Genomic DNA, 11,818 nt, shown 5'->3' on the forward strand with positions numbered 1-11,818 from the left:
TAATTTCCATTGTCAGGCGCTGACACCTGGCGATCGGCACATGGGGAGTACGCACCACCGGCGCTGCCTGGGGTCTTGGCAGATCGACGGGTCTCTGCGGATCGTATCTCCAACCCTCTTGGCACAATGACAATTTACATTTAACATATACAGCTTTTGTTTCTGGTTAGGTAGCGTTATATCGGTCTATTTCCAAGGTTCCTTCCATTTTGTTATTTTGTGCGTGGCCTTCAGCCGACATACTATACAGTGCCTCGTTGCCTGAGCTCCAACCAATGATGGAAACAAGTCTCCCAATGACGGTGAACAGCAGAATGAAGAGACCGCTGGGATGCAATAAAACAGTACCCAAAAAAAAAGATATCGTACAGTCATCCCGTGTAAGAATGAGATGAGGTATAAAATGAGAAGAGCATGAGCTTCAAACGCGACGTAGGCATGTATGGGAAAGTGACTGTTCCCGTCTCTGCCACCTGGACAGAAAATAATGCTCTAGTTGTTCTTACGACGACGCTGGCCTTGGTTGCGGGGTCTGGGGTGGACAACCGCCTTGTTGATCTTCCACTTCGGGCGAGTCTTGTAGCCGGATTTGGTCTGTAAAGAAATCAGTGATGAGCGCATTGGGCATGAAAGTGCACGTGGAAAAGATGAGTACATACCGGAATACCCCAGGGACTCTTGGGATCAACATTACCCTTGGACTTACCACGACCACCACCGTGAGGGTGGTCCATGGCGTTCATGGCCAGACCACGGACAGTCGGACGAATGTTGAGCCAGCGGGATCGACCGGCCTTACCAAGCTGGGTGTAGTGATAATTCGGGTTGCTAGCAATACCGATAGTGGCACAGCAATCCTTGTGGATGAGACGAGACTCGCCGCTAGCGAGGCGGATAGTAATATGCTGAGCCAGACGCTCCTGCTTCTGTCTTTCACGGAGGGTCAAAGGCTTCTTTTCCGCCTCCGGTTGATCGGTTTCAGGTTCGATCTCCTGCTGGCGGGAGTCACTGCCCTTGGCAACCACGGTGGCATAAGTTCCTGCACTACGGCAGAGCTGGCCACCTTTCCCGGGCCGCAATCCCACGTTGAAGATGAGAGTGCCGACAGGAATCATGTGCAGAGGCAGGCAGTTTCCTCTCCATGCGGTCCTGGCTGCCAGCACACCAGGGTCAACTGTACCTCCCATGCTTTTCCACAAATCGTCAGGGATACCGGGCATGTAACTCTGGACCGTCTCTCCAGCACGCATGCCGTCCGCTGCGAGGACATAGCTCAGTTTCTTGGTTTCATTGCTGCGGAGCAAAGCAATATGTGCACTTCGGCCGGGATCATACTCGATGCGCTCAACTAGATGAGGGCCGGGATCCATCCGCAAGAAATCCACGGTGCGGATTCGACGCTTGTGACCACCTCCGTGGTGACGAACCGTGACTCGGCCGGTGTTGTTACGGCCACCCTTGGCATGACCACGCTTGGGAAATGTCAAGCGGTGAACAGGGCGACCTTTGAAGAGGTGGTCGTTAACCGGTCGTCGCAAGTGTCGGACACCGGGGGTGCGCGGAGTATATTTGCGAATGTTCACGCCGGTATCGCCGCGAGCTGGGGGAGGTGCGAAAGAGGCAGTAGGGTCAAAGCCAGCGGTGGAAGGCTTCTCAGACGGAGTTTCGAGCTCACTGATGACGGTTGCGAAGCGGCGAGTGGGAATGGATGGGACGGCAGGTAAACACCTGAATGGCAGCCGAATGCCCCGAAGGGCAAGTCGGGGTTGAAGCATTGTTGGATGTGGAATCCAGCGGATGCAGGATAGGGAATTGAGATGGACGCGACGCAAAATCAGAGCCACCGGGGGTCTTCGTTCAACCAGGACAAGCTCGACCAGTCGGGACACGGACAAAAAGTTCTGGTGATAGTATCACGTGACAGTGGTTGATGTGGAGGCCTGAGGCAGTAAGTGAAGTATCACGTGATATCCCGTGACATCGCCGCGCCAAGACGCTGTAGTTGCCGGGCAACGGTTTGTTTGGCCCTCGCGCCTCACGTTTTGGCCGCGCCCTCGCGTACCCACTCCACTTCGTTACCATTTCACTGTTACTGCGAGGTAACGACCCCCGTCGTGTCCCTTCATTGTTCGATCTACTTCAACTTCTTCCTTTCCTATCCTCCTCCTCCGATTTCATTTTCCTATTCTGTATTCAATTCTAATATTGAGTACGACGGCATTCCTATTTCGGTCCTATTTCTTTCAGGTATTGTTCTCCGCGCGACCTTCAGAGTGGGGCGTCAAGTCAGGTCTGACCGGTTTTCCGCGCTAGGCACGGTAGGGCCAAACATCGCTTGGCCCTCTCGAGTTCTTCCTTTTCCCTTCATCATTCCATTTCAAGATACCCTCCCATCCCCTCTCATAACCCCCATTCTATCCCGGGTGATACTTACTCGGATTCCACGTGTGGATTTGAAACCCTCTGGACCGTTCAATCCCCCATTCTCGCGCGTTTTCCCTGTGACGGACCCAGAGTCTTCACGGGTCTTCACGATCAACATCATCAAATTGCATGCGTCGTGACTCGCGACTCATACCCTCAGACCTCATCCGATCCAACTCTACATCGGCCTCGAGGCAAGTGTAGTTCCTTGGGACTGCATTGTCACGCGTGGTACGTGCACTTCAATCTCGACCGTCTGGTATGAGGTCCCCACCAAGGTAATGCCGAACGGAATGCTGACCTGAGCCGATAGGACGAGGAGAATTACCATTCTCTCCCTTCCTTTTCCTCTGCCGTGTCCCTCTTCCCTCTCTTCTCTTGAGTTTCTCCCACGATGCCGCAGGTAAGTGTTCCCGACCATGACACATCGCGTTGAGACGTGATATCAAGTCTCGAGCAACAACTCGACGCGTCTTGGCTTGAATGGCAAAGCTGACTGTCATCTAGGTCCGTAGCCTTCGCACCCGAGGCACGATGAATGAGAACGACGAAAACGGACCTTCGACGCGTCTGACGCGGGCCAAGGCCGCAGCTCAGACTGACGGCCCTGCTGACGCCATCAAGAAGCCCCTGCCGAGCAAGCGAGCCCCCGCTGCTGTCAATGGAACCCGACGTGCTGCTCTTGGGGATGTCAGCAATGTGAACAAGGTCGACGCGGGTGGAGCCAAGGATGGAAAGAAGGCCGTTGCTGGCAAGGCTGGCTTAACCTCAAAGGCCACTGTGAAGACTGGAGGTATTCAGAAGCCCGGTCGCACCAACTCAACACGGAAGCCCCTGGGCCATCGCGAGATCAACGTTAAGAAGCCCGGTAGCCAAAAGCGTCCGGTCACCAAGGCCAAGGATGAGAAGTCGCAGGAGGAGGAACCTCCTCTCAAGAAGCCCAACACCCAGAAGGTCCCCGATGTGGTTGATGACGAGTCGGTTGTCAATACGAGCATCAAGGAAGCTATGGAGGAAGCTGTTCACGACCTGGATACCGAGGACTTGGACGACCCGTTGATGGCTGCCGAGTATGTGGTGGAGATCTTCGATTACCTGAAGGACCTCGAAATGGTCACGATGCCGAACCATCAGTACATTGAACACCAGCCTGACTTGGAATGGAAGATGCGTGGTATCCTCGTCGACTGGCTGATTGAGGTTCACACTCGATTCCGCCTGCTTCCCGAGACTCTGTTCCTGGCCGTCAACATCATCGACCGCTTCCTGTCCGCTGAGATCGTGGCTTTGGACCGCCTGCAGCTCGTCGGCGTTACTGCCATGTTCATCGCTTCCAAGTATGAGGAGGTGCTGTCCCCTCACGTTGCCAACTTCAGCCACGTTGCCGACGAGACTTTCTCCGACAAGGAGATCCTGGATGCCGAGCGTCACGTCCTCCAAACCCTCGAGTACAACATGAGCTTCCCCAACCCCATGAATTTCCTGCGTCGTATCTCCAAAGCCGACAACTACGATATCCAGACTCGCACTCTCGGCAAGTACCTGATGGAGATCAGCCTGCTCGACCACCGTTTCATGAGCTATCCCCAGAGCCACATCGCCGCTGCTGCCATGTACTTGGCACGCCTCATCCTGGAGCGCGGGCCTTGGGACGCCACTCTCGCCCACTACGCTGGATACACCGAGAAGGAAATCGACCCCGTTTTCCGCCTAATGATTGACTACCTCCACCGCCCTGTGTCGCACGAGGCCTTCTTCAAGAAGTATGCCAGCAAGAAGTTCTTGAAGGGTGAGTTTCCCGTTCCTCCGATCTGACTTGCTCGACTAACCTTCCTTTCTAGCTTCCATCTTGACTCGCCAGTGGGCCAAGAAGTACCACAGCATGTACATCGACAGCTCCCTGTCGGAGCCGTACACTTACATCAAGGATGAACAGTAATAATACCATTTACGATGTTATGCTAGCCCTGCGTCGACTTTTTCGCTTTCCTTCATGACGACCCCAAGGCTCTCGCGACTATTGATCAGGGAGATCGAATTCCTCTATTTGTTGGCATTTCATTGTGCTGGTATCGAATACCTTTTGCATATTCTTACGATGACTTGATTGAATTTGTGCGCTTCCGCATTTTGTCTTCTGTGATGGGGGGTGTCTGGCGCTCAGCCCTGTGGTTTTTTCTTCCGGCTTGTGTTTTTCTTGTGCATGGGGTTGATACCTTTCCATTCTCATTCGCGGTCGTGATACCGGCGTCGGATTCTATTGTTCTTCTCATTTCCTCATTTTTTCAGATCGGAATTTTACCTTATTGCAGCCGTTGATTTATATTCGTTCGGGTTACATGCCTCACTGCGAGAGCCTTGGAAATACGCTTTGACTTGTGCAATCCCTTGGGCCTCATGTCAGTGTGGAACTTGCAGATGGGAACAAAATGGGTGCTGCGAGGCCTGGGGATGGTTTGGTGTTCTTTGGAAGAGTTATCTGTATCTGTCGGTGTGGAAGACCCCGAGTTGGAATCTTCCGTGCTGGCAAGCACATTGGATGGCTGGTCTGGAAGGGGTAATTGGGTGGTTTCAGACTTGGGGTTTTCCTTTCTAGATAGTGATTCCTGCTTGGCGTGGTTCTGGATGCAATTCTGATCTTTCTATTACTTTCCCTTGCTTTTAATTGCTGTACATAGGCGTCTCTTCTCAGATCGGATGCACGGGGAATAATCGTTCACCAGCACTTGGACCTTTGGATCTGCTCCGTAGCCGAGGTTCGCCCCGCCGTTGACCCCGATCAACTCAAGCTCGAGTGTGCCGAAGTGTTGACACTCCAATTCAGCGCACAAAACCGGTGATCCGGACATAGTAGTCTTGCATCCCGTTCAGCTTTTGTCCCGGTCCCCAATCGATCGCCAGCCAACTCTTCTGAGGGCATTACGGGCGGTGAACACAAATCTGAACAACCGCTTCGCAAGCTCAGGATCCTTGATATATCTCCTTCCACCAAACTCCTGTCCTCGGAATCAAAAAGGATTCCTTCCCGAGCTCAGTTTCCCCACATTCCTCTTCTCATGTTCTCCGAAAGATGCCCCTTCTGCAATATCGGGGCAACGAACCCGCCCGCCCCCTTCACCGAGGCCGAGTCTAGACTGGCCTCTCCGGACGCAGCCTCTGAGACAACGGCGCATATGATTCTCTCTACCGATCATGTCCTTGCATTCTTGGATATTATGCCTCTCACGCGCGGCCATGTTCTTGTAGCGTCTAGACGGCACTATGAGATGCTGGGTGACATGGGCGTTGAGGCGGGACAAGAGGTATGTATATTCTATCTTCCTGGGTGTGGCCAGTCCCAAGGATTGATTTGGACGCCTCACTTCCTGATTTAGCTGTTTTATACTCTGATCTCGTTACTAATGTCACTAATCCTCTTCTAGATGGGGAAGTGGCTTCCCATTCTTTCACGAGTCGTGACCAAGACCGTGTTTGGCGATGACCCTGATAGACATTGGAATGTTGTACAAAATAACGGTATGTATCTTTGTCTCCCCTGGATTATTCAGATTTTAGCTTTGATGAAATGCTCCGTTGCCCTCGTTCATTCGGTCTCTAACTCAAACACATAGGCGTCCGTGCTGCGCAGGTGGTCCCTCACGTCCATTTTCATATCATTCCCCGCCCGTCTACATATGCTGCTAAGCCGGGTTTTGCCATGTTTGGCAAAGGTCAGCGAGAAGAGCTCGACGATGAGGAGGGCGCAGAGTTGGCGCAAGCCATGAGAGCCGAGTTGGCGCTGGAGGTCCAGCGCATTCAGGAGAATGAGGGTATCGACCTTAGCCAGGGATCATCAGACAAGCAGTGGGGGAAGTTGTAGAGCCTCTTTGCTAGATTGTCTGAGATTTTGTCTAGAGCCATGTAAATATCCCTTCAGACAGCAATGTACAAAAGGGCGATCATCTATGAAGGAAATGATGTCGTGGTTTTCTCATTGCGCTGCTTTCTTGGCTTCGCTTGTAATTTCGTAATTTCTTGCGAAAAACTGTCGTAATTCATTAGCTATGCACTTCGCAAGGACAATTGCAGGTACATACCTTCCGCCGGAACCGATTGAGTTCGTCTGCGCTGATCCCGCGTTCATCAGCCTTGCTTCGTCCCTTGGAGATGTCAGAGACCTCCCCGTCAGGAAGGCGGCGATAAGTCATCAGTCGTCGAGCCCCTATTGAAATCACCACGTTAATTCTCATTGTGTCCCTAGCCCAGCTGTGGGGTTTCAACCTACAATTGCCGAAATACTGAACAGAGACGGCGACTACCTCTAGGTTCGGATGCATGGGAACGGGGAACTCGACAGCCTCGTCGTTCGAAGTGGGCATCCACATCGCTAGACGCCCATTAGGAACAAGCGAGCGAACAGCGAAGTCAAGTACGTCTCTCTGCAAAGCTTCGAATCCATAAGGCCGCTTGGGAGGAATGTATCCGGGTCGACTGTAAGGCAACGTTAGTGACAGCCGAACAGTGTCAAAGGGGATGAAAACACGCACTAGTAATTAAGAACCCCATCGATCATGACTGGCTCGATGACCTTCCCATCGCGCGTGCCCAAAACCCGAAGACCTTCTCGCACACCATAGGGCGGGTCGCAAACAATACCATCGAGCAACTGAGCGTTTCGCAAGGGTGTATTCGTAAGATCCGAAGTAAACGCATCCAAGAACTTGCTCTCGATGTCATATTGCTTGAAGTTTGCTTTGATATTCTTCCCCTTTTCCTTCTCCTCGTCCTTTCCACGGAAACTCCGGGGGTCGATGTCCGAGCCGAGAGTCAGCGCTCCAAAGTGTGATGCAGTGACCATAAAGCTGCCCGTGCCGACAAACGGATCGAAAAAGACCTTTCCAGGTGCCGCAAGTGCCATGTTCGCGGTGACAAGACTGAGCTCTGCATCCATAGAAGTCGTGCTGATATACTGCCGCTTCTTGAGATCGTACTTGTCAATGGCATCGCGGCAGCTCTTGGCAATGAAGCGACCAAGGAAGACCTGTCGCGGTTCTTTTGTCCGCGATGCGCCTAGGATGTTTACTTCGGAATCCGAAACGTACTTCTCCATCACGATGAACTGCAAGGGAGGATTCTTGAGTTGGATTGGGCCGGTCAAACCCATGTAGGCGAATGAACGAATAATCTCTAACCTTTTGTCTTGACTGCGCTTCCCGCAAAAGCCGTACAAGGCAAATGCAAGCGGGATACCGTGATAGTCGGCCCAGAGGTGCGATGTCCGCTTTCGCACGTCGGCATGCAGTTCATCATAGTTCGTGCCTTGACCCCAAAGCTCTGAGATATCTTTGGCTAGAATGGTGCGCGAAATCAATGCGCGTGCTGCTTCATCATTCTGTAGTTTCACAATGCAGTATGGTGACTAGTGGCTGGTATTAGCGAGCTCTGACTCTGCAGAATATGATGCCAGTGACGCGGGCGCAAGGTAGACAGGCCAATTTCAATCAACTATGAAATTGGGCCCTGCCTAGACTTTCTCCAGGTGGCGGTGCACTTCAAAGGTGATACATACAAATTCATCGTAAGAAACAATTTCGAGATCGACACCAACGGCAGTGGCCACGGACTGGAGTTCCGGCACCCGAAAGGTTTCATGGCACTGGGCCAACCGGATCATATACTCCATAGCGAATGTCCTCCGGGGCTGGAGATATAATTGCTGTCGTGGGTCGTGGTCTGTTGAGGCACAGTTTCGTGGTGGGGTGTCGCTGCGGGATCGATTTTTTTTTCATCGGGTTCCCGATCTTTGCCATGGAACGCGTCTGGCATCCAGGAACCACGCATGCTCCACCAACCAGTCTAATTTCATAGCCAGAATGAAACGATGCTTTAACTTGAAAATTCAATATTGGCGGCAGATATCTTTTTTGCTCTAGGCTGGAGGTGTTGAGTATCCAAATGTTAATTTATCCGTTTGATGCTCAATATATCTTGTTCTGCAGTGTACTCTAAAGCAAAAATCTAAAACTCTTGAAACAAACCAACGCAGTCAAAAGCCCGGAAACCATCATAAATTAAAGATGCCCCGATCGAGAGGGAACCAAATCGATTCTATCAGAAAAGCATGCATTCGAGGAAGCACAAGCCGAGAATTCACCTCTTCCAGTCATAACCGTGAATCCATAGACGCCTTCCTCAGCCGTGTCCTAAACTCCGCCGCTATGCGCCAATCGCCTTAAACACATGTCGTGACTCGTATCCCTCGACGGGAGTGACCTCTACTTTCTCATCAACGGGTATCATTTGGTGTTGCAGATCCCAGCCGGCCCGACGGCAGAGCTCCGAGACCACCACGTCGCAATCGCCCAGCATATCGATATCAAACCCGGTGTGTGACACCGGCTAGAGAATGGTCAGCGTATGTCATAAATTCCCGGTGAGTTGACTTACCGTTCGTGAGATATAGATCTGCGGGACGTTGCGCGGTAAGATCCCCGGCACTTCTGCAACGGGGGCTACCTTCAGCGAAGTTCCAATGACGATGACCAGATCCGCCAGTTCCCGATCACGGTGGATCAGACGCTGACCAAATTCATCGGGGAGATCCTCTCCGAAGAAGGTGATATCGGGCTGTTGGTATTGTTAGAACCGTCAAGGCACACGTGAGCCAAAGGAGGTAACCAACCTTCATGACTCCAGGAGTAGGAATTTCATAATCATCTTCATCCGAACTATCTTCAAACTCCTTGCGATCTTTCTGCTGACCGTTCGTGCTTCGCTTGCGTTTCAACCCTTGCGGTTTGAGGCCCTCTTCCGCGATTCTCTTTCGGCAAACAGTGCATTCAGGAATGATGCCCTCTTTGATCTCGTTGAAGATCGCGTCACCATTGACCTTGTGCTGGCACTTGACGCATGTTGCAGTTGCGAATGATCCATGGCACTGCACGATGTTCTCTGGAAGAACACCCGCATTTGCTTCGATGTTATCGATGTTTTGGGTGTAGTTGGTCAACAACTTCCCCTTATCCTGGAGCAGCTTGATGAATCCATGAGTAGGAGAAAATTTCTTTTCTGTGGGAAGGATATCCTTGGCGATTGAGAAGAAAATGCTAGGGTCTTCCCGGAAGACATGGATGTCGAAGACCTCCTGGGGATCACTCAAACCCAAATGCGCCAGCTTCGAATAGAGACCGGTATCTTTTGACCGGAAGTCAGGGATACCGAGGCTTGTCGAGATCTGAGCGTCCGAAGATAGTCAGCGCCAGAATCCAAGACAAGATTTCTGGGGTACTTACACCTGCACCAGTCAACACAATGATGTTCTTAGCCTCTCGCAAAAGCTTGACTGCATCGTCGATCGAGTTGTACTGAGGAAGCTTGGGTCGCCGAGAGAATTCTCGGGAGATGGCGATCGCCAGCAGCGGATGGAATGCCTCGTCCGGTGCACCTTCAAGGAAGGCCGGCGGCACGATGCCAAATGCCGTACAAAGCTTCTTCGCCGTCACGGTTTCTCGCGCGATAGTCTCTTCTACGAACGCCGCCTTGCCGATATCATGCAAGCGTTTTCGATATGCAATCGCTTCTTCCAGGGTACAGGCACCGGGAACTATACGTGAATGAGTATAAGGTTAGCCCAATCTCCATGTGGATTCCGATAGCGGGGATGTCCGGGGTAACGCGAAAATGAGGTCTTTCAGGGACATACCGAGGCCATCATGAAGCTGCTCATCACGTAGGATCTGGATAGTGTTGTCACCGTTAGACATAAGCTCCCAATTCTCAGAATCATCGCTGTCCGTTTCATAGTCGGATGATGCCTCCTCCAGCGCGACCGTCTCCGCGTTGACCTGCTCCGCGAGATCGACGGCCTCCACTTCGACCACAGGAGTCTTCACCGGTGTCTCCCCGCTCGGCGCTGGTACCAAATCCATCCTGCAGGGGGTTTGGCAGCCTCGTCGTCGCGTCGCGCAGAGGGTGTTCACAAAATTCGGCATCTGCATCGACCGGATACAATTTTATCCGAGGCCGGGGCCTCCAGGTGGCGAACAATGAAAAGAAATTTGTAGTGACATTTACTTGGTATAAAAAAAGAGAAGAAAAAAGAGAATCATCACATGCAGATATCGTAATTTTTGGAGGTCTATGAATCGGCCATCTCGTGGTCGTCGTCAGATTCAACTTCGATCTCCTCATCTTCCCAGTCCTCACCCGCACCCTCACCCTCTGCTTCACTGTCGTCCATATCTTCACCGATTTCCTGGTTCATTCCTCGCACCAGCTCCATAGCATGATCACGGAGTCGCTCATCTTCGTACTGGAGTAGTTCGTAAAGTTTCAAACTCTGCTTGAGCCACTCCCGACTGGCAATCAGCGAGGCGTGTCTCGGAGATTCCTCCTCGTCGTCCTTGATATCCTTCGGGGCTTCCTGCTTCTCTGCCAGCAGATAGAGACACCAACCACCGAGGTACCAGGCCTCCACACTCTGGTCATCCTCCAAGATCAGTCGCTCGAGGACTTCCAGGGCCTCGAACTCCATGTTCACTTCCATCAGAAGTCGCGCAAGACTGATGCGCACGGGGAAATCAGGCACATTGGGGTCTTCGGGGGCAAGGTCCTTCCACTGGGCCAGACTCCGCTTCAAAGCCTCTTGAGCTTCTTCGGTTTTCAGCTGCGATATCCGAATGGATGCGAGAGTCTGCAAAACCTCTGGCGCATCGGGTGTGACGACGAGAGCCTCTGAGATGAGCGCCTCACACCGGGCTTCAGCGTCCTCTTCCCAACTGTTATAAGTAGAACCGTTAGCGACCGAGCTATTGTATACTCAATGACAGAGGTAACTCACGAAAGATCGGTCATATAGATCTCGGCAACAGCACAGAGCGAATTCGCCATCTTGGTCTTCTTCTCTGTAGCATCGGCAATGTCCTCCGCACTCGTTTTGCCTTCCATCTGCTGCAAAGTCTGTCTCAGGGATGACACGCCCTTCTCAAACCACTGCACACTGTCTGCCCCACCTTGCTCACTCAATTGAGCAAGCCACAAGAACTTCTCAGCACCACCGCCCTCGGCCTCCGGTATTGAGCCATTGGGATCTTGCTGAACAGCACCAAGGAAGTATTCCCGAGCAGTATCGATCTCGCCCAGCTCCACGTTGATCTCTCCCAGCAGGTTTACCGCTTGAAGCTGCGCAGACGCGTTTCCAGCTGCGAGGTCCAGCGCCTCCTGTGCAGTTGCCAGCGCCTCATCAGCACGGCCCGTTTGTAGGAGAATAGTGGCTTGGTCGAGTAATGCGGAGGGGTCTTGGGACATTTTGGCTTGCGAGACCGAGCCACCAGGGCCGAGGACGGACTTTTTGCTGGACTTGGACGACTTTTTCTTCTGCGGTCTGGGTTTTCCCATGACAGGACGGGTGTACAAT

General features: G+C 52.3%; 6 protein-coding genes across 6 annotated transcripts; 2 read left to right on the plus strand and 4 right to left on the minus strand.

Annotated features, from left to right (window-relative positions):
• Nucleotides 1-492: 492 nt before the first annotated feature.
• N7498_009786 (mitochondrial 54S ribosomal protein uL2m) lies at nt 493-1,775 on the minus strand (the record flags this gene model as incomplete). Its single annotated transcript, XM_058456842.1, has 2 exons — nt 493-594; nt 660-1,775. 2 exons carry the CDS (start codon nt 1,773-1,775, stop codon nt 493-495), a joined length of 1,218 nt encoding a protein of 405 aa, XP_058303741.1.
• Nucleotides 1,776-2,463: 688 nt separating this feature from the next.
• N7498_009787 (B-type cyclin nimE) lies at nt 2,464-4,846 on the plus strand. Its single transcript, XM_058456843.1, has 4 exons — nt 2,464-2,683; nt 2,738-2,827; nt 2,932-4,213; nt 4,266-4,846. The coding sequence occupies exons 2-4, from the start codon at nt 2,819-2,821 to the stop codon at nt 4,361-4,363; spliced, it is 1,389 nt and encodes a 462-aa protein (XP_058303742.1). The 5' UTR covers nt 2,464-2,683; nt 2,738-2,818; the 3' UTR covers nt 4,364-4,846.
• A 634-nt stretch (nt 4,847-5,480) lies between these two features.
• On the plus strand, nt 5,481-6,283 carry N7498_009788 (HIT family protein; the record flags this gene model as incomplete). The annotated part of the gene is made up of 3 exons (XM_058456844.1): nt 5,481-5,726; nt 5,847-5,940; nt 6,036-6,283. The coding sequence occupies 3 exons, from the start codon at nt 5,481-5,483 to the stop codon at nt 6,281-6,283; spliced, it is 588 nt and encodes a 195-aa protein (XP_058303743.1).
• A 111-nt stretch (nt 6,284-6,394) lies between these two features.
• On the minus strand, nt 6,395-8,086 carry N7498_009789 (tRNA (guanine-N2-)-methyltransferase; the record flags this gene model as incomplete). Its single annotated transcript, XM_058456845.1, has 5 exons — nt 6,395-6,448; nt 6,501-6,625; nt 6,689-6,894; nt 6,951-7,822; nt 7,973-8,086. The coding sequence occupies 5 exons, from the start codon at nt 8,084-8,086 to the stop codon at nt 6,395-6,397; spliced, it is 1,371 nt and encodes a 456-aa protein (XP_058303744.1).
• Nucleotides 8,087-8,619: 533 nt separating this feature from the next.
• On the minus strand, nt 8,620-10,331 carry N7498_009790 (putative histone deacetylase SIR2; the record flags this gene model as incomplete). The annotated part of the gene is made up of 5 exons (XM_058456846.1): nt 8,620-8,802; nt 8,851-9,030; nt 9,086-9,637; nt 9,696-10,006; nt 10,106-10,331. The coding sequence occupies 5 exons, from the start codon at nt 10,329-10,331 to the stop codon at nt 8,620-8,622; spliced, it is 1,452 nt and encodes a 483-aa protein (XP_058303745.1).
• Nucleotides 10,332-10,540: 209 nt separating this feature from the next.
• On the minus strand, nt 10,541-11,799 carry N7498_009791 (ACL4 family protein; the record flags this gene model as incomplete). The annotated part of the gene is made up of 2 exons (XM_058456847.1): nt 10,541-11,180; nt 11,243-11,799. 2 exons carry the CDS (start codon nt 11,797-11,799, stop codon nt 10,541-10,543), a joined length of 1,197 nt encoding a protein of 398 aa, XP_058303746.1.
• Nucleotides 11,800-11,818: the final 19 nt, after the last annotated feature.

The sequence above is a fragment of the Penicillium cinerascens genome (assembly GCF_028974065.1).
Source record: "Penicillium cinerascens strain IBT 15544 chromosome Unknown scaffold_4_segment0_segment1, whole genome shotgun sequence".
In the NCBI taxonomy this organism is placed as follows: Eukaryota; Fungi; Ascomycota; class Eurotiomycetes; order Eurotiales; family Aspergillaceae; genus Penicillium; species Penicillium cinerascens.